The sequence below is a fragment of the Pan paniscus genome, chromosome X (genome assembly GCF_029289425.2).
Source record: "Pan paniscus chromosome X, NHGRI_mPanPan1-v2.0_pri, whole genome shotgun sequence".
Lineage (NCBI taxonomy): Eukaryota > Metazoa > Chordata > Mammalia > Primates > Hominidae > Pan > Pan paniscus.
This window is the reverse complement of record NC_073272.2, coordinates 39,928,668-39,954,329: the sequence shown is the minus strand read 5'-3', so window position 1 is coordinate 39,954,329 and position 25,662 is coordinate 39,928,668. Positions and strand designations below refer to the sequence as shown.

The window sequence follows — 25,662 nt, the reverse complement described above, 5'->3', positions numbered from 1 at the left end:
TCTGCCTGAATGTTTTCTCTTTTAATCCTGTCAGCACCTCTGTTAGATAGGGATTATAACATCAGAGAATCTAAGTAACTCACCTGCTTGCCACAGCTAGTAATAATGAATGTTTGGGTTCTGGCCTGAATAACAAGCTCTTGCCCTTCCTGCTGTAATAGGAGAAACTCAATGTACTAAACTCAAAGTACTAAACTCAGTGTACTAAGGAGAAGTGACTAATGTAATCGACACTGTGCTTCCTAATGCAGCAGCCAGGAGCATGATGTCTCTAAAAGGACCCTTTCATCACCACTCATGTATCCTGTTTTTGTACTTTTTCATTTCTAGAAAACATATGACGTAGTATTTACTGAGTTACTGGAAGTCCTTTGGAATCACTTCAAAATATCAATATAAAGAAAAGCTTTTCCCCTCCTATTATAGTTGCATTTCCTAGTGAAGAAGCTTTACTTGTGAATAAATCTAGCATATGCCCTATCAGTTTTAATTCTCAAGACAATTCTCTGAAATTGGGTTTTATAAGATAGATTATTAAACTACTTTTATTTTATTTTATTTTATTTTATTTTATTTTATTTTATTTTTGAGATGGAGTCTTGCTCTGTTGCCCAGGCTGGAGTGCAGTGGCGTGATCTTGGCTCACTGCAACCTCCACCTCCTGGGTTCAAGCGATTCTCCTGCCTCAGCCTCCCTAGTAGCTGGGATTACAGGTGTACGCCACCATGCCTGGCTAATTTTTGTATTTTTAGTAGAGACAGGGTTTCACCACGTTGGCCAGACTCTTCTCCAACTCCTGACCTTAGGTGATGCATAAACTGCTTTTAAAAGGAAGAAGTTTTTCTGTAGGAGACACTATTCACTTTTTTATTTGACATAGTGAGTTAGCTTAATGACAGTTGGTTCTTTTTTATTTTTTGAGATGGAGTGTCGCTCTGTCACCCAGGCTGGAGTGCAGTGGTGCAGTCTTGGCCCACTGCAACCTCTGCCACCTGGGTTCAAGCGATTCTTGTGCCTCAGCCTCCCTATGTAGCTGGAATTACAGATGCATGCCATCATGCTCAACTAATTTTTGTAATTTTAGTAGAGATGGGGTTTCACCATGTTGGCCAGGCCAGTCTCAAACCTGGCCTCAAGCAGTCCACCCGCCTCGTCCTCCCAAAGTGCTGGGATTATAGGCGTGAGCCGTTGCGACTGGCCAACAGTTGGTACTTTTTGAGCTGATGTAATTATGGGGACATTTCAGGTAGTTCCCTGACTTATGTGCCTTGTATCATACCTGTTACTTACCTAACTATGGTTATGTATAAAAGATAAAATCATACCCATGTCATAATTTTTATAATGATGTACCTTTTCATTTTTCTCTTCCTTCATCATTGAAAGATTTATACTTCAATATTAAGTATTCTTAAATGTTTTTTTTTCCCCCAGAGGCACTTAACCTTCACTATAAAAGGTTGAACGTCACAGTTTTTCCAGATATGATGGTAACAGTGTCTGCTTCCATAATCCTTGTCTTGTATTTGCCCCTTTCCTTTCAGAGAATGCTGTGTATACCTTTGGGCTGGGACAATTTGGTCAGCTGGGTCTTGGCACTTTTCTTTTTGAAACTTCAGAACCCAAAGTCATTGAGAATATTAGGGATCAAACAATAAGTTATATTTCTTGTGGAGAAAATCACACAGCTTTGATAACAGGTATGGATTAGAATTTCTGTTATATATTTATAGAACTGGGTATATTTTATTACAAAATAAATTATATGTGAAATGAATGTATCTAACTTAAGTAAAGGAATTAATGGCTGAGAAAAATGGAATTCCATGTTTACTATTCCAAAGTATAAAGTTGTGAACTTTTTATTATTTTAATTCAATTTAGAATAAATGTAAATGATCCAAAGATTTAGAACCTCACAATAGGCCGATGATGTCAGAAGTTAGACCATAGTATTATTCTTTGTTAGAAAACAGGAATCTTTTTGAAATTATATCATTTTGAAGGCTCTTAATTCTACTCAGGCCAAAAGGAAAAATCCCACAAGCAAAAACTTATTTTAAAACATTCTTCCTATTCAGTCTGACAGAGCTGCATTCAGGCCGAGTCAGTTGTTATGTTTTTGCCACCTGGAGGCATTTTCAGGAATGACTCCTTTCCTTCTCTTTCCACGTGTTAGAGAGAAGGGACCCTCAGAGACCACTAAGTGGATACCTTCTTCCACTCTGTGGTATCTCCTTCATGCAGGGAAATGTTCCTTTGAGCCCACTTCTCAGCCTCAAAACTATGTGCTGCTAATAATGTAGGACTCAGTAAAGATTCTCCCCTAAATGATTCAGTCACATATATGTAGGTAATTGATATAGTCCACAGTTTTCAATGCTTTGTGACAAAAGGGTATATAATTTCACTATTTCTGTCTAAATATGAAGTGAAGCATTGGAAAGTCAGAAATCATCTAGTGTATTGACGTAATCCATGTACTAGTATTTCTACTTTTTTTCCTTCTTTCTGAAAAAGCTACTGCTATGAAAAAGCTCCTGAAAAAACTACTGCTCATCTAATGGTATCTGGCTAGGGAAACTAGGAATCAGCAAATGCAAGATACACTGTTTCTTCTTCCCCAAAGAAGCTTTCAGAGAAGATGACCTGCCCATGATCAAGTATCAGTGTTCTTGAGAACGTATCATGAAATAGCATTATATAGAATATGAAAAGTATTATTCATTCATCATCCACTAAGAGTTGTTGTGTATCCCTTAGCTATAGGCTCCTAATGTCATTTTATCTGTCCTTACTGTCATTTTTCATCAACTCTAATCTTCCACTGATAGTAGATACTTACTGTTTTTAATCTGTCATCTAACATACAATTCGATTATTTAGTTAAAGTTTCATAGTACCTTTACTCCTGATAAAAAGAGTTATAGCACAAATAATTGAACATTAATTTTGTTTGTCTTTTTGTTCTTCAATCGTCCCTAGAGGGCAAGTGGTGTAGAATTTTTTTTTTTTTTTTCCTCCAGGACTAAAGAGAAGTATGTAGTGGGTTATCTGCAAGCTCTTGCCAGTTCCCCATTATAGCCAGTGGCTCATATTTTTAAAAGCTCTCTGAGGTTGAAAGTGCCATCAGGCAGCTTGGATCGGGGTTTATATTTTCAGGCAAAAGACAATCAAATTTAAAAGGCAAACCTTAAAAAACATTTGGGTAAAGAAATCAGGTTGAAAAGAAGGAGGAAGAAGGGATAAAGGTGATAAGGAGTAGATATAAAAGAAGGACATAAATACTTAATAGTAAGAATTGTAAGAGTCTACAGCTTGGTCAACATGGTGAAACCCCATCTCTACTATATTCAAAAATTAGCCAGCGTGGCAGCGCGTGCCTGTAATATCAGCTATTGAGGAGGCTGAGGCAGGAGGATCACTTGAACCCGGGAGGCAGAGGTTGCAGTGAGCTGAGATCGCACCACTGCACTCCAGCCTGGGTGACAGAGCGAGACTCCATCTCAAAAAAAAAAAAAAAAAAAAAGTAGTCTAAAGAGTCCAAACACTGAATAGCACTAACTTACATATTTACAGGGAATCTACTTATTTTTGTAAATCGATTTTTATACTTGCCACCTTACTGAATTATATTATTCTTTCTAATGATTTTTCAGTTAATTCTCTTGGATTTGCTTAGTATGCAGTCACTTTGCCATCTTAAACCAGGAGTCCCCAAAGGTGACCCAGTTGTTTCCCAGCTTAAAACCATTCATTTTCCTTCTAAATGTCCTTAAGATAAAACTTCAAAAATCCTTCATCTGAACTAATAGGACACTCTGTGTAGTCCCTTTTCACCTCTTCAGACTCATCTCCTACCACTCTCCCCTTAGTGCTTCAGGGGTATTAGTTGCCTTTCAGCTTCTTGCCCGAGCCACGTTTGCTCTTGATTCAGAGGCTTTCTATGTACTGCTGACTCTGCCTGGAAGATTCTTTGCTCCCTTCTTCATGCAGCTAAGCCCTACTCATCCTTTAGGTTTCCCTTTGAAAGCCTTCCCTAATCCCCAGACTAGAGGAAAATTCCCCTCCTTTGAACCATATTAACACCCCTTACTTCTGCTTCCCTGGCACTTACCCCAGTTGAGATGGAGCGGCTTGAAGAAAGGAGTGTGAAGGTTCGTAATAGCTGCTATGGCAGTAAGCAAAAGGACTAACTGGCGAGAAGTGACAAGATTACTCATCATCATTGTGGGCCCAGTTTCAGAGGGGACCCAGGTTTTGGTATAGGAATTAGTTAGCATTTTTGGCTTATGGCATTTACTTCAACAGTATTCCACAGCCCAGGAGCCAGATTAGTTAAGCTAAGCCAGTAGTAGAGATTTTGTGCATCCCCCACTCCCCAAGTCACATGACAACGTTTGGAGACATTTTTTAATGGTCATGACTGCAGAATGGAGTTGTCCTACTGGCATTTAGTGGGTGGAGGCCAAGGATGCTGCTGAACATCCTACAGTGCACAGGACAGACCCACACGACCATGAATTATCTGGCCCCAAATGTCAATAATGCCAAGGTTGAGAAACTCTGATCTATCAATGACCTCGGGGAAAAGGAAAATAGACTGTGTTGGGATGTAGGGGTCAGAATACAAGCATCTCCTTCTCCTTCCCTTGGAATATATGATGTGTATCTCAAATTCTCATTCTGTATTGCTGCTGCTCCACACACTGCCTTGCGTGACAGGTCATCAACTTCACAAACCACCAAGGTTAATTGATTTATTCTCAGAATATTTATTGCCTGATGTTACATGCAGGACCACAGAGACCATAGAGAGTGTGGAAAGATCAATAGAGTAAATTCAATGCAGAATTTGAGGGGGATAATTATAATTGCAGTATGAGTTAACATGTTTATCTGTTTACAAATAGATCCATACAAGTAACACTTTTATAATTCTCTTCATTATTTTTGCATTTTAGATATCGGCCTTATGTATACTTTTGGAGATGGTCGCCACGGAAAATTAGGGCTTGGACTGGAGAATTTTACCAATCACTTCATTCCTACTTTGTGCTCTAATTTTTTGAGGTTTATAGTTAAATTGGTAAGGGCATCACATTTCCCTGTTTATATTTTCATATTACTGTATTTGAGTCTTTCAGTATTTCATAGAAAATAAGTAATTTTATGTTTGTATGGAAGAGTATCATATATATATCTAATAAATATACTTGTTTCCTAAAAGCCAAATGTCAGACATTATGCCATTCAGAAAATGTGTTGCTCCTAATTTTCCTCCTTTAGCATCTTCCTTTTTGCTGAAATCTTGTCTCTTCTGCTTCGTTCTCATATATCTGTTGAAAGCTGGGACTGTGCCATGCCCGCAGGCTTTGTATCTTGTGTAGCACCCAGCAGAGTACCTTGCTCACAGTAGTCTTTAATAAATATTTGCTGAATTAAATGTTAGACTCTCAAATCCTGCACAACAGAAAGTCTGATAATAAACAAAGAGTTTTGGCAGGGCACGGTGGCTCACTCCTGTAATCCCAGCACTTTGGGAGGCCAAGGCGGGCAGATCACCTGAGATCGGGAGTTTAAGAACAGCCTGGCCAACATGGTGAAACCCTGTCACTAATGAAAATACAAAAATTAGCCAGGTATGATGGCACACGCCTGTAATCCCAACTACTTGGGAGGCTGAGGCACGAGAATTGCTTGAACCCAGAAGGTGGAGGTTGCAGTGAGCTGAGGTCGTGTCACTGCACTCCAGCCCAGGTGACAGTGAGACTCTGTCTCAAAAAAAATAAAAAATAAAGAGTTTTGAAGATACAATTTTTTGGCTAAATTTTCTTAGGTTAAGGATGTATTATTTCAGTGTCACGTCACCACCATGCATCATACCTGTATTGTTTCTTAATATTTTTGCCAGTTAAGTTTAGACTTTTGAAAATTCTGTTTACTTGATGATAATACTGAAATTTGTCCTCCAAAGACTCAGTGTCTCATAATATGGAACACTTTGATTTATTGATTTGACAGTCATTTAATGAAAGCCTACTATGGGTAAGATAGTGTGCTAAGTATAAGAAATACAAAGTACTGGTCGGGCGCGGTGGCTCACGCCTATAATCCTAGCACTTTGGGAGGCCGAGGCGTGCAGATCAACTGAGGTCAGGAGTTCAAGACCAGCCTGGCTAACATGGTGAAACCCCATCTCTACTAAAAATACAAAAATTAGCTGGGCGTGGTGGCAGGTGCCTGTAATCCCAGCTTCTTGGGATCCTGAGGCAAAATAATTGCTTGAATCCGGGAGGCAGAGGTTGCAGTGAGCCGAGATTGTGCCATTGCACTCCAGCCTGGGCGAGAAGAGTAAAACTCCATCTCAAAAAAAAAGAAAAAAAAGAAATACAAAGTATTGTATACAGTGATGAACGAAATAACCAGGACCTCATTCATTGAGGACTTATTCATTACAGTCTTATAATTTTTTAAAGGGATATACAAAAATATATATAAATTAAAAATTTTAAAGTATTATGAAGGAAAAATAGAACATTATAAAGTATCTAGAACCTATGTACGGAAAATACTGCACTATGGGTTTTTTTTAAGCATTTTCTTGAAAATGATTTATTTCTCAAAATTCTTTGAATGCTGATTTCATTTTTTATTGTTCTGTCATCACCCAAGTAATCACGCATACTTGCATTTATTTTCCTCTAAGGACTTCTAAGCATTAAACTTAGAAAATGTTCATATAAAGAAGGCTTAGAGACATAATTAGCTCAAGAGACTGATTTATACTTTAAAAAAAATCTTCTAGTAGAACTTCTCTGAGTAATTTTTCACATTTTTAATGTTCTTCCCAGATTAAAATACAACATTTTCTAACTGTAAGGAGAAATGTAATTTGCCAAGTATTTTTTTCTCTATATTATTTGAAATTGAAAGTAAAATGGTGGATTAAACTTGTTCTAATTTTCAATCACAATGTTTAAAGAATATGTATGGTAATTGTGTACCTATTGTATACATATTGTGTACACATTCTCATTGTGCACACACATACGTATAGACAGAGAGATTCACCAAGTCTGTCTAGGAAGCCTACCACTAAATAAATGTCTTACAGCTGATAACTGTTAAAAACTCATTTGTGTTTGAAGCCAATGTTGATGAGTTTTTCTGTGGATTTATGCTGCAGGTTGCTTGTGGTGGATGTCACATGGTAATTTTTGCTGCTCCTCATCGTGGTGTGGCAAAAGAAATTGAATTCGATGAAATAAATGATACTTGCTTATCTGTGGCGACTTTTCTGCCGTATAGCAGTTTAACCTCAGGAAATGTACTGCAGAGGACTCTATCAGCACGTATGCGGCGAAGAGAGAGGGTACAATTGTGGCCTATTCTGTATAATAGTATTATCTAGCACTGCAAAGAAAACTAGAAGAAAAAAATCTGTTTTCTTTTTAAATCAAAGGGTCTTCTCAGATAAATTTGCTACATAAAATTATTAGAGTTGAGTGCTAACAAACTTTTAGAGTTAATTCAGAAAAATTCAGAAAAACTTAATGCTTTTTTTAAAGACACAAGTTAGAAAATTTAAATTATAGAAAACTTTTGCATATAGACAATGGTGCTATAAAAGCATCCTTTTATAGTCCTATTTTATCACCTCACATTGAATGCTGAATTGTTTTTTCAACTGCATGTGGACTTTCACTTTGTTATATGCTTTTTTTTTATTATGGTAGTAAAAATACAACAAATATACCCCCTTAACAGATTTTTAAGTGTGCAATACAGTATTGTTGACTATAGGCACAATGTTATGTTGTTCAGAAATCTGTAGAACTTAATTATCTTATATAATGCTACATTCTTTTGTCTTTCAGTTAAGCCTCATGAGCAGTGGGAGCTTATATACTATAAACAATGAAATGGGAAAACAAAGGAATAAGGACTTCAATTAGAGAGAGGAAATATTCTCTCAATTAAATTTAGAGATTTTCCTTCTGTGTTTTAAAATTATTGTTCCAATGACATATATATATATGTGTGTTTTTTTTTTTTTGAGACAGAGTCTCACTCTGTCGCCCAGGCTGGGGTGCAGTGGCACAATCTTGGCTCACTGCAACCTCCACCTCCTGGGTTCAAGCCATTCTCCTGCCTCAGCCTCCCAAGTAGCTGGGACTACAGGCGTGCACCACCATGCCCGGCTAATTTTTTTGTATTTTTAGGAGAGACGGGGTTTCACCATGCTGGCCAGGCTGGTCTCGAACTCCTGACCTCAAGTGATCCACCAGCCTCGGCCTCCCAACCTCCTGGGATTACAGGCGTGAGCCACCAAGCCCGGCCCCAATGACATACATGTTTTTTAAAGTAAATGGCAAATAATTTTTTAAGGTGACATTCCTTTTTTGAAAATTACTACAAGTTTCGAAACATGTTTTTTTGAAGGTTCATAGCAGTTTTATTTGTAATAGCCAACATATTTCTTTTGAAGTAAAAAGGTTAAATCTGGTGTTTTATTATGAAAAAGCATATATGGAAAAGTTGAGAAATACCCCATCAGTGTTTTGTAGTTGTTGTTAATTTACATCTCCTAAGTAATTTTTTGTTTCTTAGGGAGTGTAGAGAAAATGCACACACACTTTTCCCCAGTCATGTGAAAAATAAAGCTTCCAAATTGAAATTTAGAGCAACTAAGATACAGAGACAACAGAGCAAAATGTTTTTGAGCCTTTGGGGATTATTAAGAAGTAAATGTTGTGGAGTGTTGGCATACTTTGAACTTTCTCTTAAATATTTTAGCAACTTTTAGGAAAGTTTATATCAATATTAAATATATAACATCATGAAATAGATTGTTTAACCTGCTTATTTTAAAGGCGAGGTCTCCAGATTCTTTTTCAATGAAGAGAACACTACCTCCAATAGAAGGGACTTTTGGCCTTTCTGCTTGTTTTCCCCCCAATTCAGTCTTTCCACGATGTTCTGAGAGAAACCTCCAAGAGAGTGTCTTATCTGAACAGGACCTCATGCAGCCAGAGGAACCAGGTAACATTTGCTACTCTGTCTGCTCTCAGGATAAATGTGCCTTTTATTCCTGTTGTTTTTATGTTTATCTTAAGATGTTTTCTCCAGTTATTTAAATTGTTCTCTCCCTGGTTAGAGCCTAACATCCCTCATTTGAACTCAAATCCGGGAATATCCTTACAAATAGAAAGCACCATCAGTGCTCCTAAGACTGCCATGTAACCACAGCAGCATATCTTTATAGAGCAGTGGATAACAGTTATAGTACATTCCTTAACTTTATCCCCTTTAAACCCTGAAACCACTTGAACTTAGAAGGGAGTTATAGTCCTCATTTTAGAGATGAGAAAAGCAAGGCTTGAAGAGATCAAGTGACTTGCCCAAGGTCACTCAGCTTATAAACGAAGTGGTCAGAATTTGAATACAGGTCTTCTGGATCTATATGAAATTCTGTATTTAGGCAGTATAACATAGCGGTTAAGAGCATGGAATATGGAGTTAAACTGGGGTCAGAAGCCAGTTTTGACATTTACTAGCTGTGTGGCTGACTTTGGGAAAGTTACTTAACCTCTCTAAGCCTCAGTTTCCTTGTCTTTGAAATTTATTTAATAATACTAACTTCAGAAAGTGATTATGAGGATTCAGTGAGATCAGGCTATAAAATAATTAGCATTGAGCTCAGCACCTCTAGAAACACCTCAGTAAATGTTGTTATGATTAATATTAATACCTTTACGTCACTACCTATTAGATACAGATTTCATGTTTTAATTTGTAATCCCAGCTCTTTCACTATTCTATACCTATTCTAAGTAAGTTTCTTTAGAGTTATTTGTGTATCTTAGGAGTGTCTGTATGTTACTGCAGGACATCTAGAGAGGGAATATTCTCTCTTAATTAAATTTAGGGATTCTCCTGTGTTTTAAAATTATTGTTCCAATGACACATATATTTTTTAAAGTAAATGGCAAATAATTTTTTTTTTTTGAGACGGATTCTTGCTTTGTTGCCCAAGCTGGAGTGCAGTGGCGCAATCTGGGCTCACTGCAAGCTCCGCCTCCTGGGTTCAAGCCATTCTCCTGCCTCAGTCTCCTGAGTAGCTGGGACTACAGGTGCCCGCCACCATGCCCGGCTAATTTTTTGTATTTTTTTTGTAGACATGTGGTTTCACCATGTTAGCCAGGATGGTCTCGGTCTCCTGACCTTGTGATCCGCCCACCTCAGCCTCCCAAAGTGCTGGGATTACAGGCATGAGCCACCACACCCAGCCAATGGCAAATAATTTTTGAAGGAGACATTCCTTTTCTGAAAATTACTGTAAGTTTCAAAACATATTTCTTTTTTTGAAGGTTCATAGCAGTTTTATTTGTAATAGCCAACATATTTCTCTATTTGATAGGGGTAGGACAAGAAACCAGGACCAGGAGATCAGAAAGTAAGCAGTAGATTTGAAATTAAGAAGATAAACCTGTCATCAGGGACTAAGAATCAGGGACTAGGAACAGATAATTTGTGTATCTTTGAGATCAGGAAGCTAGGCAAAGGGTTGAGGTAATAAAGGATTGGGAACTCAGGTAAGAATTGTGGGCCATGGGAATGGGATATTATATATAACTAGGACCTTGATAATGAGCTGATTTCTTACACCTGACCCACAACTTTTGTATGTTTTCTTTTGAAATAAGGTCAATGTCTAATGGTACTCTTCAGCCCTGGACATGGAAAAAGTAGTAGATTCTGACAAGCAGTATGTAGTGTGTACAAGGAAAAAATACATATATGGTTTAGGGAAAACTGTTTCTCAGTCCCAGAGATTTGAATGTGAAAATATGCATGATTTTGTAGCTAGATCAAAAGGAAATGCCATCTCTTATCTTTTTGTGACTGCTAACACTCTCTTAAGAAAACATTTTGAAAGTTGTATCTAACGTATACTTTAACTTTTTCTAAATCATTCACAGACTTCAATCTTTATAATGGAGGAAAGTGGATCAGGATATGTCTTACTAAGGAGTTGTCATTTAAGCTAAAGGATAAGAAAGAGATGGCTACACAGGGAGACTAGATGTATTTCAGGCAAAGAAAATAATATAGGCAAAGGTTTGGAGGCAGTTAAGAAGAAAAAGACAACCAGTGGGGCTAGAAAGTGAGGGAAAGGGTAAGATAAAGCAGTATTGGAGAAAGAGATGGTGAAAAATTATTTACGGTTTTATAGGCCGTGAGAGACCTACGTGATATGAATGTTTTTCTTAAGTGCGATAGAAAGTCATTAAAAGATTTTAAGCAGTAGACTGATGTGTTCCAATCCTATTTCTACTTTAAGATGATTATGATCACTTCTACCTCCATATAGATTATACAGAGGCCAGACTAGAAATAGGAAGAATACTTGTGAGCCCTTTGCAAGAGATGATAGTGTATGGACCAAGGTGTTTGCAGTGGAGATGGAGAAAAGAAAAAGAAAAGAGGGAAGATGTGAAATACCTTATAGACATAAAAACCAACCGGACTTGCTAAACTTATTAATGCACCACACATAGGTGTGAATTAAAGTGAGGAATCAAGGATGATTCCTAAGCAAGAGGAAGCTTGACACATTTGAGGAAGAAATTTAAGGACTAAGCCTCAAACTAAGAACACGTTTGAGGAAGAAATTTGAGATCTGTGAGGCATCCAAGTAGAAATATCAAGCTGATTGTTGAAACACAAGCCTAAAGTTTAGAAGGGAGCCCTGGACTAGAAATATAAATTTGGAAGCCATCAACATAGAGATGGTATTTAAAAGAGATGGGCATGGTAACTTATGCCTATAATCCCAGTATTTTGAGAGGCTGAGGTAGAAGGATTGCTTGAAGCTAGGAGTTTGAGACCAGCCTGGGCAATACAGCAAGACTCCCTCTCTGTATTTAAAATAATAATAAAATCCATGGATGTTGGTGAAATCACCTGCTAGAGGGTAGAGTCAGAAGAGAAGAGGGCCCAGAATGTATCCCTAAGAACATCTAACATTTGAGGGGTAGAGAAGGAAGAGCCAGCAAAGAAGCCTTCCTCAGCTTTTTCAGCCAGTAAGGCAGGAGGTGGGAAATTAGGGCAGCATAGTGTCGTGAATGCAAAGTACCGCTCAAAAATCAAGGGAAAATAGCTCAAAGAAGTATCCAATGGATTTGGTATAATGGAGTTTACTGGTGACCTCGACAAGAGCAGTTCTAGGGGAAGATCAGGGAAGAAGCCAGAGTGTTAAGAGTTGAGTTATGAATGGGGAATGAGGGATTGAAGAGGAGATAAGATGAGCAGATAATTCCTTTGTCTATTTGCTGATAAAGTGGAGCAGAGAAATGGTCTGGCAGCTAGAGGGGGATGTGGGCTCAATAGAAAATATTGGAGCACATTTATATGGTAATGAATGAGCCAGTAGTCCTGGAGAGAGAGCACAGAAGAGAGAAAGTATAAGGAAAGTTGCAAAGCTCTTGCAAAACAGGAGGGGCCGGCATAGAGAGTGGTCTTTGGTAACAGGAAAAACACATCCTACATTTTAACAGGCAAATGAGAACTTGGGTACAAATATAGGTAGTTGTGTATGTTTGTTGGTGAGAAGATCAAGTGGATCAGATATGATCACTTCTGTTTTCTCAGTCAAATCTGAGGCAAGGCCATCAGCTTAAATAATCTGCTATGTATTTTCCAAACCTATATTCTGGGCCTTCTCCAGTCTATCCTGCATAACACTTTCCACATTGATCTTCCTCAGGTGCAATTCAGTTTCCATGTGCTCCAGTGTCTTCAGTGAATTCCTAATATTTATGAAAATAATTGTTAATTTTCCCATATAATTCCAAATTCTAGCTTTATCTCTCAGTAGTCTTTTCCTTACAATCTTCATTTGGTAATAGGTAGTATTATGGTAGTAATGTATTATGGTAGTCTACAAATAATGGCTCGTGGGCCAAATCTAGCTGGCCACCTGTTTTTATAAATAAAGTTTTATTGGAACCCAGCCATACCCATTCCTTTATGTATTGTCTGTGGCTGCTTTCTGCTACAATGTCATAGGTTAGTTAGGACAGAGACCATATGGCCCAGGAAGCCTAAGATGTTTACTATATGGCCGTTTAGAGAAAAAGTTTGCTGACTCTTAATTTTGATCAGACTGATCTCTTCAGTCTAACTTAGTGGAAAGAACAAGAGCTGTGGAGTCAGGCAGACCTAAGATTGACACTGGATACCAACAGTCACTGAAACTTAATTTCTATATTTACAAAATGAGGATATACTACTTAACCTTCCTTGTTGTCATAGGGTCAATATAACATATATAAAAGCATATGTTTCTGGCACTTGGTAAGCCTTCAAGACAAGCTTCTTTCCTCTCCTCATTTGCTGAGACTACTGTTCTGCTGCTTTATTAGGAATGGGCTTCATTGTCTTCCCCTTACACCTCCATCTCTGCCTCTCAGAATTCTACTCATCTTTCTATGTACCTCTGTAGTGAAACTTTTCCTGATTCCCAACATACGGATGTAATTTCTCATAGACTATAACTTCATTAAGAAATAGCAATTACAATTTTTTAACAGCAAACAACAAAATTGCAATTGCTAATACTTAATGAACTTATTAGTATATGTATACCCAAACATGTTTTATACCTTAAATATAGACGATAAAAAATAAAAAATAATTAGCAATTACTTATGTTGCTATTCTGCATATTACCACACATGGAATAAATACCAAATGGTTATTTGCTCATTCGATTCAGTGGATTTAAAGGGGAGGGATCAGTGTGGACTGCCATTTTTTAGTGAAGACTTCATTAAGGAGCTACTTCCAAATGTGTTGGTGATCAATGAGGGCATAGTGAGAAATTGAGAAAAATATAAAGTCAGGTAGAGCCTATGACTTTTAATTATCTACTTTATGATGTAATAACCTTGCAGTTTTCTGTGAAAGGTTCTAGGTGCTTATACTAGTTATCTGTTGCTACATTTAAAAAATGACCCTAAAACTTAGTAGGTTAAAACAAAAAGCATTTATTATTTCACACAGTTTCTGAGAGTCAGGAGTCCAGCAGCAGCTTAGCTGGGTGGTTCTGGCCCAGGTTCTTTCATAGGGTTGCAGTCACACTGTCAGATGGGGTTGCAGTCACACTGTCAGATGGGGCTGCAGTTATCTGAAGGCTTGACTGAGGCTGGAAGATCCACTTCCAAGCTCATTCACATGGCCATTGGCAGGAGGCCTCACTTCCTTGAGATGCTCACAACATGGACTCCTACAGAGCAAGTGATTAGAGAGAAAGAGAGGAGTGCATGAGTGTAGCCGGGGGTGGAGGGGGAGAGAGAGAGAGCAAGAGAGCCAGAGCGAGCACAAGTGTGCATACGTGTATAACCAAAACAGAAGCCATAATGCTATCACAATTACATCTGCTTTATTTTGCTGGCTGTGCACATATGGACCAACCTGGTATAATGGGCAAGGGAACTACACAAGATTATGAACACCAGGAGGTTGTAGGTCATTGGGGCCCTTCTTAGGACTAGCTATTACAGTGCTTGATACCTGGGTAGTTATTTATCCCAAGGGAATAGTGTTTGCCTGTTCATATGAATGAAACAATTGTAATCTAATTGGTGTCAATGTTTTTAAACTTTCACAAAGATTTTAAAACCTATGTCATTGTGAATGAATTCTTTTCAATTTCCCTGACATGAGGTTAAAGGACTTTTAGTAAAATTATACCTACACTTTATATTATAGAATAATTTCTGTTTTCTGTCCAGTTGCCTTTCACTTTTCTGTTGAAATCTGGATTTCCTTTTTCCCATTTAATCATTCAGATTATTTGCTAGATGAAATGACCAAAGAAGCAGAGATAGATAATTCTTCAACCGTAGAAAGCCTTGGAGAAACTACTGATATCTTAAACATGGTAATGATTTCCTATCTATTTATCTAAATATGAGTTTGAATTTTAGTTCATTGTGTATGTGAATGTGTGTATACTTCCTATACTCTTACATGCATGAAAGCCTCTTTCTCGTTTCTTACTTTGTTTATTTTCTAACCAACTATATTGAGGTATAATTCACATACAATAAAATTTGTTTTGATCCTCACATTATTAGTATGGCAGTTGAGAGCAGATTCTATTACTATCTGAACTGTTTTCCCTTCATTATATATATATATATATATATATATATATATATATATATAAAAATATATATAATTGAAAATATACTATATATTTGTACTATATACAAATATATAGTATATATACTGTATTCTTTTTATAATATATATTTTTTATTTATTTCAGACACACATCATGAGCCTGAATTCCAATGAAAAGTCATTAAAATTATCACCAGTTCAGAAACAAAAGGTATAATATGGAGATTTGTTTTCGTTATTGTTGGTGAGAGCAGTTTAAGTTAATTTTTTGGATGGTTTTTGGAAAGAACACAAGAAACGTAAGCATTTACTTACTTTAGAATTTAAAAGACAGAGGGATACAATGTAGGTAACCTCCATTTTGCCTTGTTCTGATGGTATGTATTTTCTGTAAAGAAACAAGAGTGGAAGCATTTTATTGCTGAAATTTGCTCTTTGGGATCACTAACTTAAGTTATAATAGCCATACTTTTCCTTCTGTCAAGCCATAGGTTATGATTGCAGTTCTTATGTATAGGAAAAGACTACCATTTATTGATAGAGTGGCCCTCTGACTTTGGTTGAGTATGACTTTGAATTAATTACTATGCTGACTTTACTGAATGATATTAATATCTTTTTTAGTTTTAAAATTTTGTGATTTCAGTGAAAATCTTTGATAACCTTTTCCAATATTTGGTTGGGCTTTAATTTATCAAGAAATTGATAGCATAAAAATAAGATGAAACATTTGGAAATTAGAGACTGTTCATGGGTAGGAAAGAGAGACTTTTAATGAATAACAAATTGCAAAAGAAGGGAATAGGCTGTGGTTTTCACAACCATAGAGAGATAAAGGCCTGCCCTGAAATCCTTTGCTTTTCCTGGCTTTAAGGACTAGTGCGATGAATGAATGAGGGATTAGAGGATTAGGAAAGTAAATTGGAGAAATGTAAATTGAGGGAAGAAGTCTATAAAAAATATTTAATTTCTATTTATAGTGTCTTTGACATGTTTTCAAGTTTAAAACTCTTAAAATTGAAGTCACTGAAGTGCAAGAGAATCATGCTAAATTGTTAAAATTTAGAGCTGGTCCTCATTCGTTCTATCTGTAATACTGAAAGGCATGGTGAATAACAGCATTCCTTTGAATATGGGAGAGCTGTTTGAACACAGTTGTAGAAGCTCAATGAATATTGACTGATTTTTGACTGACTATACTTCCAAGCAGACACCTTTCTTGTGTCTTTCCTTCCTCTTCCCTTAGACTCCAGGCTCTCCCTCTTCTGGGCTGCTTTATTGTGCTAGGGAAAGAAAGGCATGTGCCTTTAGAAATCAGTTCTGGCAACTGGGCCTTCCTCTCTTAGGGCTCTTAAAAGAATCATGACTTTTTAAAGAGCAATAGCAAGAACAGCCAGAAACGGAAAGCAATTCCTTTTAAGCTGACATATATTTTATACTTTCTATAGTCTTTTTAAGTTTAGGCCCTACCAGGCCTACTTTAGTAAATGAGAAAAGATTTATTATACTATTTCTGTGTATTAACTTGTTAATTTTTAACTTGTCATGTTTTAACAATTTCTTTGGCACAATAGGAACCTCTTCCTAGGCCTAACTCATCACAATTTATAAAATTTGAATTAGTGAGGTTTTACTATCCAGAGACCCAAATTCATTAGATATTTGCATCCATTAGCTTGTTTGTAGAATTTAGATCAACAATTTGGTTTTGCCTTATTTTGTCCAGCAGGAAATTAATTTTATATTGTTAATATATTATTCAAATGTCAGTGTTTGATTTCATAGTTTTTATACAAATCTTACATTTTACACTTAATATTCTTTCCTCTTAGTGTTCTTTCATTTATAGAAATTATTATAATTAAATAATATAATCAATGCAAGGAAGAAGGTCAAAAATTTGAAAACTCATGAAGATTTTGTTTAGAAAAGAAAAATATATTCATTATTATTTAGTTTATAGATAAAAAACATTTCATGTGCAGTTTCTTCAGTTCTAGGAGTGGACTATTCATTTTTTTCAAATTTTACATTTTTATTTATTTTGTGAATTTTGTGGACTCAAAAGACAAATGAAAATTTGAAAATTAGGCCAGGCATGGTGGCTCATGCCTGTAATCCCAGCACTTTGGGTGGCCAAGATGGGCAGATCACTTGAGGTCAGGAGTTCGAGACTAGCCTGGCCATCATGGTGAAACCTCATCTCTACTAAAAATACAAAAGTTAGCTGGATGTGGTGGCATGCACCCATAGTCCCAGCTACTCAGGAGGCTGAGGTGGGAGAATCGCTGGAACCCAGGAGGCAGAGGCTGCAGTGAGCTGAGATCATGCCACTGAGCTCCAGCCTAGGTGACAGAATGAAACTCCGTCTCAAGAAAAAAAAAACTGAAAATTAAAGATGATCGGGAAAGTGGGAAAAATATACTAAGCTGTACTACGTACAAGAAAAGTGTACATTTTTTTCTTTGAGATGGAATTTCGCTCTTGTTGCCCAGGCTGGAGTGCAGTGGCACAATCTTGGCTCACTGCAACCTCTGCCTCCCGGGTTCAAGCAATTCTCCTGCCTCAGCCTCCCGAGTAGCTGGGATTACAGGCATGTGCCACCACTCCTGGCTAATTTTTGTACTTTTAGTAGAGACGGGTTTTCACCAGGTTGGCCAGGCTAGTCTTGAACTCCTGACCTTAGGTGATCCACCCGCCTCGGCCTCTTAAAGTACTGGGATTACAGGTGTGAGCCACTGTGCCAGGCCAAGAAGTGTACATTTTTAAATAGCATCTTGCAAAATTAATCTCGAAGTTTTATGTAAGGATTGATTCGGATTGAGAAAAGAGGCAGAGAATAAATATTGATGGTATTGTGATTAATGGCAAAATTATGGCAGGTAGTAAGAATCAAAAATTAAACACAGATACATGTTACTAAATCAAAATTAGATGTATCACAGACTAGAGAGTGGCACAAATGATCCTTAAAGAAAACAGAACTTTAGCAAAATATCTGGTAAAACTTGCTATTTTGATTCTCCTAAACTTATAAAAATGTAAAATCTTGGTAGTATTTAAAGTAGATAAGTTGTCCTTGTCAACTAATAGTAGTATGACATATGATAATTACTTCAAAAAATTTACAGAAACAACAAACAATTGGGGAACTGATGCAGGATACAGCTCTTACTGAAAACGATGATAGTGATGAATATGAAGAAATGTCAGAAATGAAAGAAGGGAAAGCATGTAAACAACATGTGTCACAAAGGATTTTCATGACGCAGCCAGCTACGACTATCGAAGCATTTTCAGATGAGGAAGTAGGTAATGACACAGGCCAGGTGGGACCTCAGGCTGACACTGATGGAGAGGGTTTACAAAAAGAGGTATTTAGACATGAAAATAATAATGGTGTTGATCAACTTGATGCTAAGGAAATAGAAAAGGAAAGTGATGGAGGACACAGTCAGAAGGAATCAGAAGCAGAAGAAATAGACAGTGAGAAGGAAACTAAACTGGCAGAAATAGCAGGTATGAAGGATTTAAGAGAAAGGGAAAAGAGTACAAAAAAGATGAGTCCTTTCTTTGGCAACTTACCAGATAGAGGTATGAATACTGAGAGTGAAGAAAATAAAGATTTTGTTAAGAAAAGGGAAAGTTGCAAGCAAGATGTGATCTTTGACAGTGAAAGAGAATCAGTAGAAAAGCCAGACAGTTACATGGAAGGTGCAAGTGAGAGTCAACAGGGTATAGCTGATGGATTCCAGCAGCCTGAGGCAATAGAATTTAGTAGTGGAGAGAAAGAGGATGATGAAGTGGAAACTGACCAAAACATATGGTATGGCAGGAAATTGATTGAACAAGGAAATGAAAAAGAGACTAAACCCATAATATCCAAATCCATGGCAAAGTGTGATTTTAAATGTGATCGCTTGTCAGAGATCCCAGAGGAGAAGGAAGGAGCAGAGGATTCAAAAGGAAATGGAATAGAGGAGCAAGAGGTAGAAGCAAATGAGGAAAATGTGAAGGTGCATGGAGGAAGAAAGGAGAAAACAGAGATCCTATCAGATGACCTTACAGACAAAGCAGAGGTGAGTGAAGGCAAGGCAAAATCAGTGGGAGAAGCAGAGGATGGGCCTGAAGGTAGAGGGGATGGAACCTGTGAGGAGGGTAGTTCAGGAGCAGAACACTGGCAAGATGAGGAGAGGGAGAAGGGGGAGAAAGACAAGGGTAGAGGAGAAATGGAGAGGCCAGGAGAGGGAGAGAAGGAACTAGCAGAGAAGGAAGAATGGAAGAAGAGGGATGGGGAAGAGCAGGAGCAAAAGGAGAGGGAGCAAGGCCATCAGAAGGAAAGAAACCAAGAGATGGAGGAGGGAGAAGGGGAGGAGGGAGGGGAGGAGGAGCATGGAGAAGGAGAAGAAGAGGAGGGAGACAGAGAAGAGGAAGAAGAGAAGGAGGGAGAAGGGAAAGAGGAAGGAGAAGGGGAAGAAGTGGAGGGAGAACATGAAAAGGAGGAAGGAGAGAGGAAAAAGGAGGAAAGAGTGGGGAAGGAGGAGAAAGGAGAGGAAGAAGGAGACCAAGGAGAGGGGGAAGAGGAGGAAACAGAGGGGAGAGGGGAGGAAAAAGAGGAGGGAGGGGAAGTAGAGGAGGGGAAAGGAGAGAGGGAAGAGGAGGAAGGGGAGGGGGAAGAGGAGGAAGGGGAGGGGGAAGAGGAAAAAGGAGAAGGGGAGGGGGAAGAGGAGGAAGGAGAAGGGAAAAGGGAGGAAGAAGGGGAAGAAGGAGAAGGGGAGGAAGAAGGGGAGGAAGGAGAAGGGGAGGGGGAAGAGGAGGAAGGAGAAGGGGAGGGAGAAGAGGAAGGAGAAGGGGAGGGAGAAGAGGAAGGAGAAGGGGAGGGAGAAGAGGAGGAAGGAGAAGGGAAAGGGGAGGAGGAAGGAGAGGAAGGAGAAGGGGAGGGGGAAGAGGAGGAAGGAGAAGGGGAAGGGGAGGATGGAGAAGGGGAAGGGGAAGAAGAGGAAGGAGAATGGGAGGGGGAAGAGGAGGAAGGAGAAGGGGAGGGGGAAGAGGAAGAAGAAGGGGAAGGGGAAGAAGGGGAAGGAGAGGGAGAAGAGGAAGGAGAAGGGGAGGGGGAAGAGGAGGAAGGGGAAGAAGAAGGGGAGGAAGAAGGAGAGGGAGAGGAAGAAGGGGAGGGAGAAGGGGAGGAAGAAGAGGAAGGGGAAGTGGAAGGGGAGGTGGAAGGGGAGGAAGGAGAGGGGGAAGGAGAGGAAGAGGAAGGAGAGGAGGAAGGAGAAGAAAGGGAAAAGGAGGGGGAAGGAGAAGAAGACAGGAGGAACAGAGAAGAGGAGGAGGAAGAAGAGGGGAAGTACCAGGAGACAGGCGAAGAAGAGAATGAAAGGCAGGAAAGGCAGGATGGAGAAGAGTACAAAAAAGTGAGCAAAATAAAAGGATCTGTGAAATATGGCAAACGTAAAACATATCAAAAAAAGTCAGTTACTAACACACCGGGAAATGGGAAAGAGCAGAGGTCCAAAATGCCAGTCCAGTCGAAACAACTTTTAGAAAACGGGCCATCAGATTCCAAAAAGTTCTGGAATAATGTATTACCACATTATTTGGAATTGAAGTAACAAACCTTAAATGTGACCCGATTATGGCCAGTCAGACAATTTAAATGCCTTGCATATAACAGGCACTCATTACGTGTTATTAAATTGATTTTATGTCAATTACTTTATGTGTAGTAAAAAAAAGCAACTGATGCAGCTGTGTTAAGGAGCCAAAGACAACAGGAGGCACTGGTAAATTTTGGCCTCTCTCAAACTAAAATTTTCGTGTATTTCCCCCCCAAATTATAAAACCATAACTAGAAAATATTAAAAGGTCATATCAGATTATTAACATTATATATTCATTAAAGGCAGCTTTAGGAAATAGGAATATACTACAAGAGTGTTTTGTTTGTGTATACAAATCATTCCATTTTTAAATGGCACAGATGCTTAAGGGCTATAAAATATGTTAGCACTTTTTTTAAGTTAGTGATTACAGTTTACCTACTGTATAGAATAATTTTCCAATAATGGATGGTATTCTAAAACTCAATTGAGGCATTCACATTTTAAAGAAAGTATTGTCTTTCACCTTTTATGTGTTCTTTTTGCAAAAATCTACAAAGTGACAGCTGTGTTCAGAGCTTAGATCCCAAAAACGTGATCTCTTTTAGTTACTATCTGGGCAGATGGTAGTATATCTAATGAAATGGTGATTAATTTAAATGTATAATCTGGAAATATGTAAAACTTGAAGTATTTTTTGTCCAGGCAAAGCTACTCACTGGGCCTCAGTTTCTTCATCTCTAAAATGGAGTGGATGAGATGATGTGATAACTGCAGTCCCTTCTAACTCTTAAATTCTTTTCATTCTCACAGATTCACTCTATCATTATTGCTATTCATGTAAGAAACGTTTTAGGGAGAAAAATTACACTTTAAAATTAATTTAGTTTTCTATACAGTTGTTTTCTTTACTCTTGAAAAGTTATGACAGCTTTAACGTCTCTTGTCTTCTGTAATTTTTTATTTCTAAACTCCTATCAATTCCAAGCTTTAACTGTACTTTATCAGAGCCTTCATTTCTGGTATGTGTTATATGCCCTCAATGTATTCACTGACTGTTCTGTAATTTCAGTTTGTCTGTTCCTTGTCAGAATGTTTCAAGTAAAATAAAAAATTAAATGTATATAGTCAGAAATTCTTTATGAAAAGATAAACTGTCTAGTATTAGATACTGAATTTTAGAGAGGCTAGATTTCCACTAGAGTAATTTCAATTGTCCCTTAAAATTTTCCGTGTACATAATGCAGCTAATTTATCTGATAGTTTATTTGTGGCTCCTTTTTCAACTAATTTCCTTTCATAGTCCCTTTTATATCCTGGGCATGAGAGATTTCTTATACTTAGTTTTATTAAGGAGGATTTTGATGAGAAACTTCCTGTGAGTTTTGTGTAGTTGAGTTCTTTTGCACATTTGATTCTCTGAGTGAGAAAGAATATGAGGAAAAAGTCTAGAATCATATGAAGTAAAGGATTTCCTAGGAGCAATTATAAGTTTTGCCTTAGCTGCAAGGATCTCTGGCAGCTTCCCCTAACTAACCAAATGTACTGATTTGGCATTGCATTGCTTTACCGAATTCGACCACATTCATTAAGAGATAGTAGAAAAGAATTAATACTATGATAAAAATATATGTGCCGAACATGATTATTTAAAAAGTAGATTTAAAATTATTAAGATGGACGACACAGAATTCATAAAGAAAAAAACCTCCAGGGAAATGAGAAACTCTTAAACTCAAGTTATTAATGTAATAGCTATGGGCATTCATCTTCTACTGAAGAGATAATCAGCCAGTAATACAGAAACAACGTTCTAAAATACGCCCATCTCAGTATTAAACCTGGTCTATATGTCCACGTTTAAATAGCATTTCTTCACATTTCCCTGGCCAAAAACATTTTGTGCTCTTTAGAAGTGGTAGTTCTTGCAAGCATTGTTTTGTAGTGGAGAACACTGGCCTCCCTAGTCACTTTGAGACCAAAGCCCTTCTTCTGGTTTTGTACTTTTGAGCTGTCTGAACTTGGGCTAGTCTCTTAGCTTTGCAGTCCTCAATTTCTTCATCTGGAAAATTATAGAATGAGAATGAGTGACCTAAGGGATTCTATAGGAACAGCAGTTGTTCATTACCAGCTAGAGCTCTGTCACACCCAGATTTTCTGCAATTCCTTTTTCCTCAATAAAAAATCTTAAGTCTCGTCACCAAAGCGACCCCACATTCAAACTAACTAGTAGTTATACTAAAGTAAACAGTTATCCTAAACTACTAAGCACACACTAACTTTCTGTGCCCACTGTTGGGCGAACATTTATTTAATCACATGTGGCAGGTCTAGTACCCTCAAAAAGTTTATGGAGAGGAGTGTATTGTGGGTTAGGGGTGGGTTGGGGTACAAAAGACCCAGGTTTATCCAGGCTTTCATCGACAGAAGTGATTTACATGTTTGTAAATTTTATATATCTTAGGAGAAAAAAAAAGGAAGCTTAAGAATGAGACCACTTTGTCCCTCATGAATTAACACTTGGTTATATAGATTAAAATAACTGGTTCCTTCTTTATTGTTCCCATCTGCTGGTTGTTCAGGCTTTTATAGTAGTTTATTACTGATCATTATTGAGGGAAGTGTGAGTAGTATATATAGAATCCATTGAGTTACATTTCCTAATGAGGACTCTGGCTGAAAAAGACTTTAAGGTAAGCTGCAAAGGATTACCTACCACAGAAACTGCTGCTGCTGCTGCTGCTGCTGAACAGCAGCAGTCAAGGTGAGTGCAACTGAAATGTCTTCTATTATTTCACTATAGAGAAACTTGCTATACACTTACATAGCAAAAATAAAATGTGACCATGGAAGAAGGAAAGGCCAAGCTTTTCTTGTTTCTGACCTGAAGAACTGAGTAGAAAGAGTGCTATTCAGCAAGATCGAGAATAAGGGAGCAGAAGCATGTTTGGGAGACAGTTTTTTACTGTTGATTTTAGATTGTAGGAGATGTTCAGGAGGCAGATACGTGTATGGATCTGGAGCTCACGGAGACTGCTGAGTATCGCCAGCTCATAGATGTAGTTAAAACTGGATTTGACTGAAAGGAAGTGTTCCTAGTGTGAATGGAGGAGAGTTGAAGACAGAATTCAGAGAAATGTCAGTAGGTAAGGCAGAGGTTGAGAAAGTGAAGTCTGAGAAGGAGGTGTGGGAGCACACTTACTAGGAAAGAGAGATACCACCCAAGCCAAAGAAGGGGTTTCAGAGAGGAAGGAATGGTAGTAGCTGCAGAGAGAGCCTCTAGGAGGCAGCCTAGTAGAGGGCCAGGGGCGGAACCCTCATTGCCAGGAAAGAATGAGCTCCAGGAAATCTGCTCTGCAGAGGAATAGAATCAGAACTGTGAAAATTAAATATCAGATATAGATATTTAATTTTTAAAATATTTAATTTTTTAAGCATATTTCTCAATTTAGGAAGGGAGATGTGTACTCCAGAGACTTTGGTTTTCTGGGGAAAAGATGATAAATTTTGTTCATAATTAATATATACATAAGAATAGAGTGTTATTGATGTGAGCTTATGAACCAAAAGAAAAATCTGCAGTGCTTTAAACATTAGTGAGGCGGAGAAAAAAACATCTGTGAGAACAGCCATTATTATCCTCAAATTAAATGGGCAGGTTTGGAAACAAACATGGGCTCCAAAGTCCAGTAGAACTGAGTTAAAATCCCAGCCCTCCACTGATGAGCTGTGTGGACACCTAGAAAAGTTGTGGTGGTGGTGGTGGTGGTGGTGGTGGTTGTTATTTGACCTTTCTGAGTCTTATTTCCCTCATTTGATAAAGGAAGGGACTTTTGATGATTAAATTACCTAACACATGAAACATGTTATAGGCACTCAGCAAATGGTAACCTGTATCACTCTAATTATACTCTGTGATCACACCAAGGTAGGTGCAAAGCTACACTCATGAATCTCCAGGTCACTGACTGATGTGCGTGAGTTTAGTTATGTGAACCTGACTTTTGTTTAAATGTAACATAATAGCAAAATATAAATTGGCTTATAGAAATAGATCTGTGGGAATAAAGTAGATTGCAATAATGATCATGCTTAAGGTGGAGTGAAACTATTACACACCATACATTAGTCAATAAATGCCCCTAAATATTTAAAGTGTGTTGAAACGCTGATCACACTCATGTGGTTAGCCGAAAATTTAGGTGTGTTTTCTGTCACTGAACATTTCCCTCTGTGTCCTAACCTTGTTATCAAAATAAATAAAAATAATTAGCACATAAGGTATAGTCGTGGATCATGCATTTGTTTATGGACAACAAGAAAATCTTCTAAGGAAAAAGAGTAGAGATAGTAAAGAATAAATCTGAAAATGAGAATAAAAATGCTCGCCAGCAAGATATTCTATACTCTGAACATTTATTCCTGTAGGCCTGCCTATCAGAGTCAAACTGGAATGTATTCAGTGGTGAGAATACAGGATTAGGAATGACATAAGGGAGTGGTGCCTAGAAAGAAGGAAGAGTTTAAGAGATTATAAAGTAGTATGATCAGCCAAGAATTTGGAGATCACAACTGGCAGCCCATGGGTGCAGTCTGGCCTGCAGACTTATTTTGTTTGGTGCAGTTTTTTTTTTATTTAAATCATATTGGTTGCCAACATTGAAATGTCAGGAGATTTTACATTTAAAAAATGTTTCTCAGCCAGGCATGGTGGCTCATACCTGTAATCCCAGAACTTTGGGAGGCTGAGGCTGGAGGATTGCTTGAGGCCAGGAGTTCAAGACCAGCCTGGGCAAGATGATAAAAACCTGTCTCTACAAAAAAATTAAAAGATTAGTTAGGCATGGTGGTGTGCGCCCTGTAGTCC

The 25,662-nt window shown here is 37.9% G+C and overlaps 1 protein-coding gene across 9 annotated transcripts in view; it reads left to right on the top strand.

Annotated features, from left to right (window-relative positions):
- RPGR (retinitis pigmentosa GTPase regulator) overlaps positions 1-25,662 on the top strand; it is a 66,121-nt gene that overhangs the window by 21,795 nt on the left and 18,664 nt on the right. For 3 of the 9 annotated variants that reach the window (XM_034949836.4, XM_008968351.5, XM_034949837.3), the window contains exons 8-13: positions 1,545-1,700; positions 4,965-5,089; positions 7,190-7,375; positions 8,877-9,045; positions 14,859-14,950; positions 15,341-15,406. In XM_034949836.4, coding sequence (XP_034805727.1) covers positions 1,545-1,700; positions 4,965-5,089; positions 7,190-7,375; positions 8,877-9,045; positions 14,859-14,950; positions 15,341-15,406 — 794 coding nt within the window. Of the gene's footprint in view, positions 1-1,544; positions 1,701-4,964; positions 5,090-7,189; positions 7,376-8,876; positions 9,046-14,858; positions 14,951-15,340; positions 15,407-18,326; positions 22,402-25,662 lie in introns of those variants that run through there. The other 6 variants (XM_003815382.6, XM_008968349.5, XM_034949833.4 and 3 more) reach the window with 4 other exon arrangements.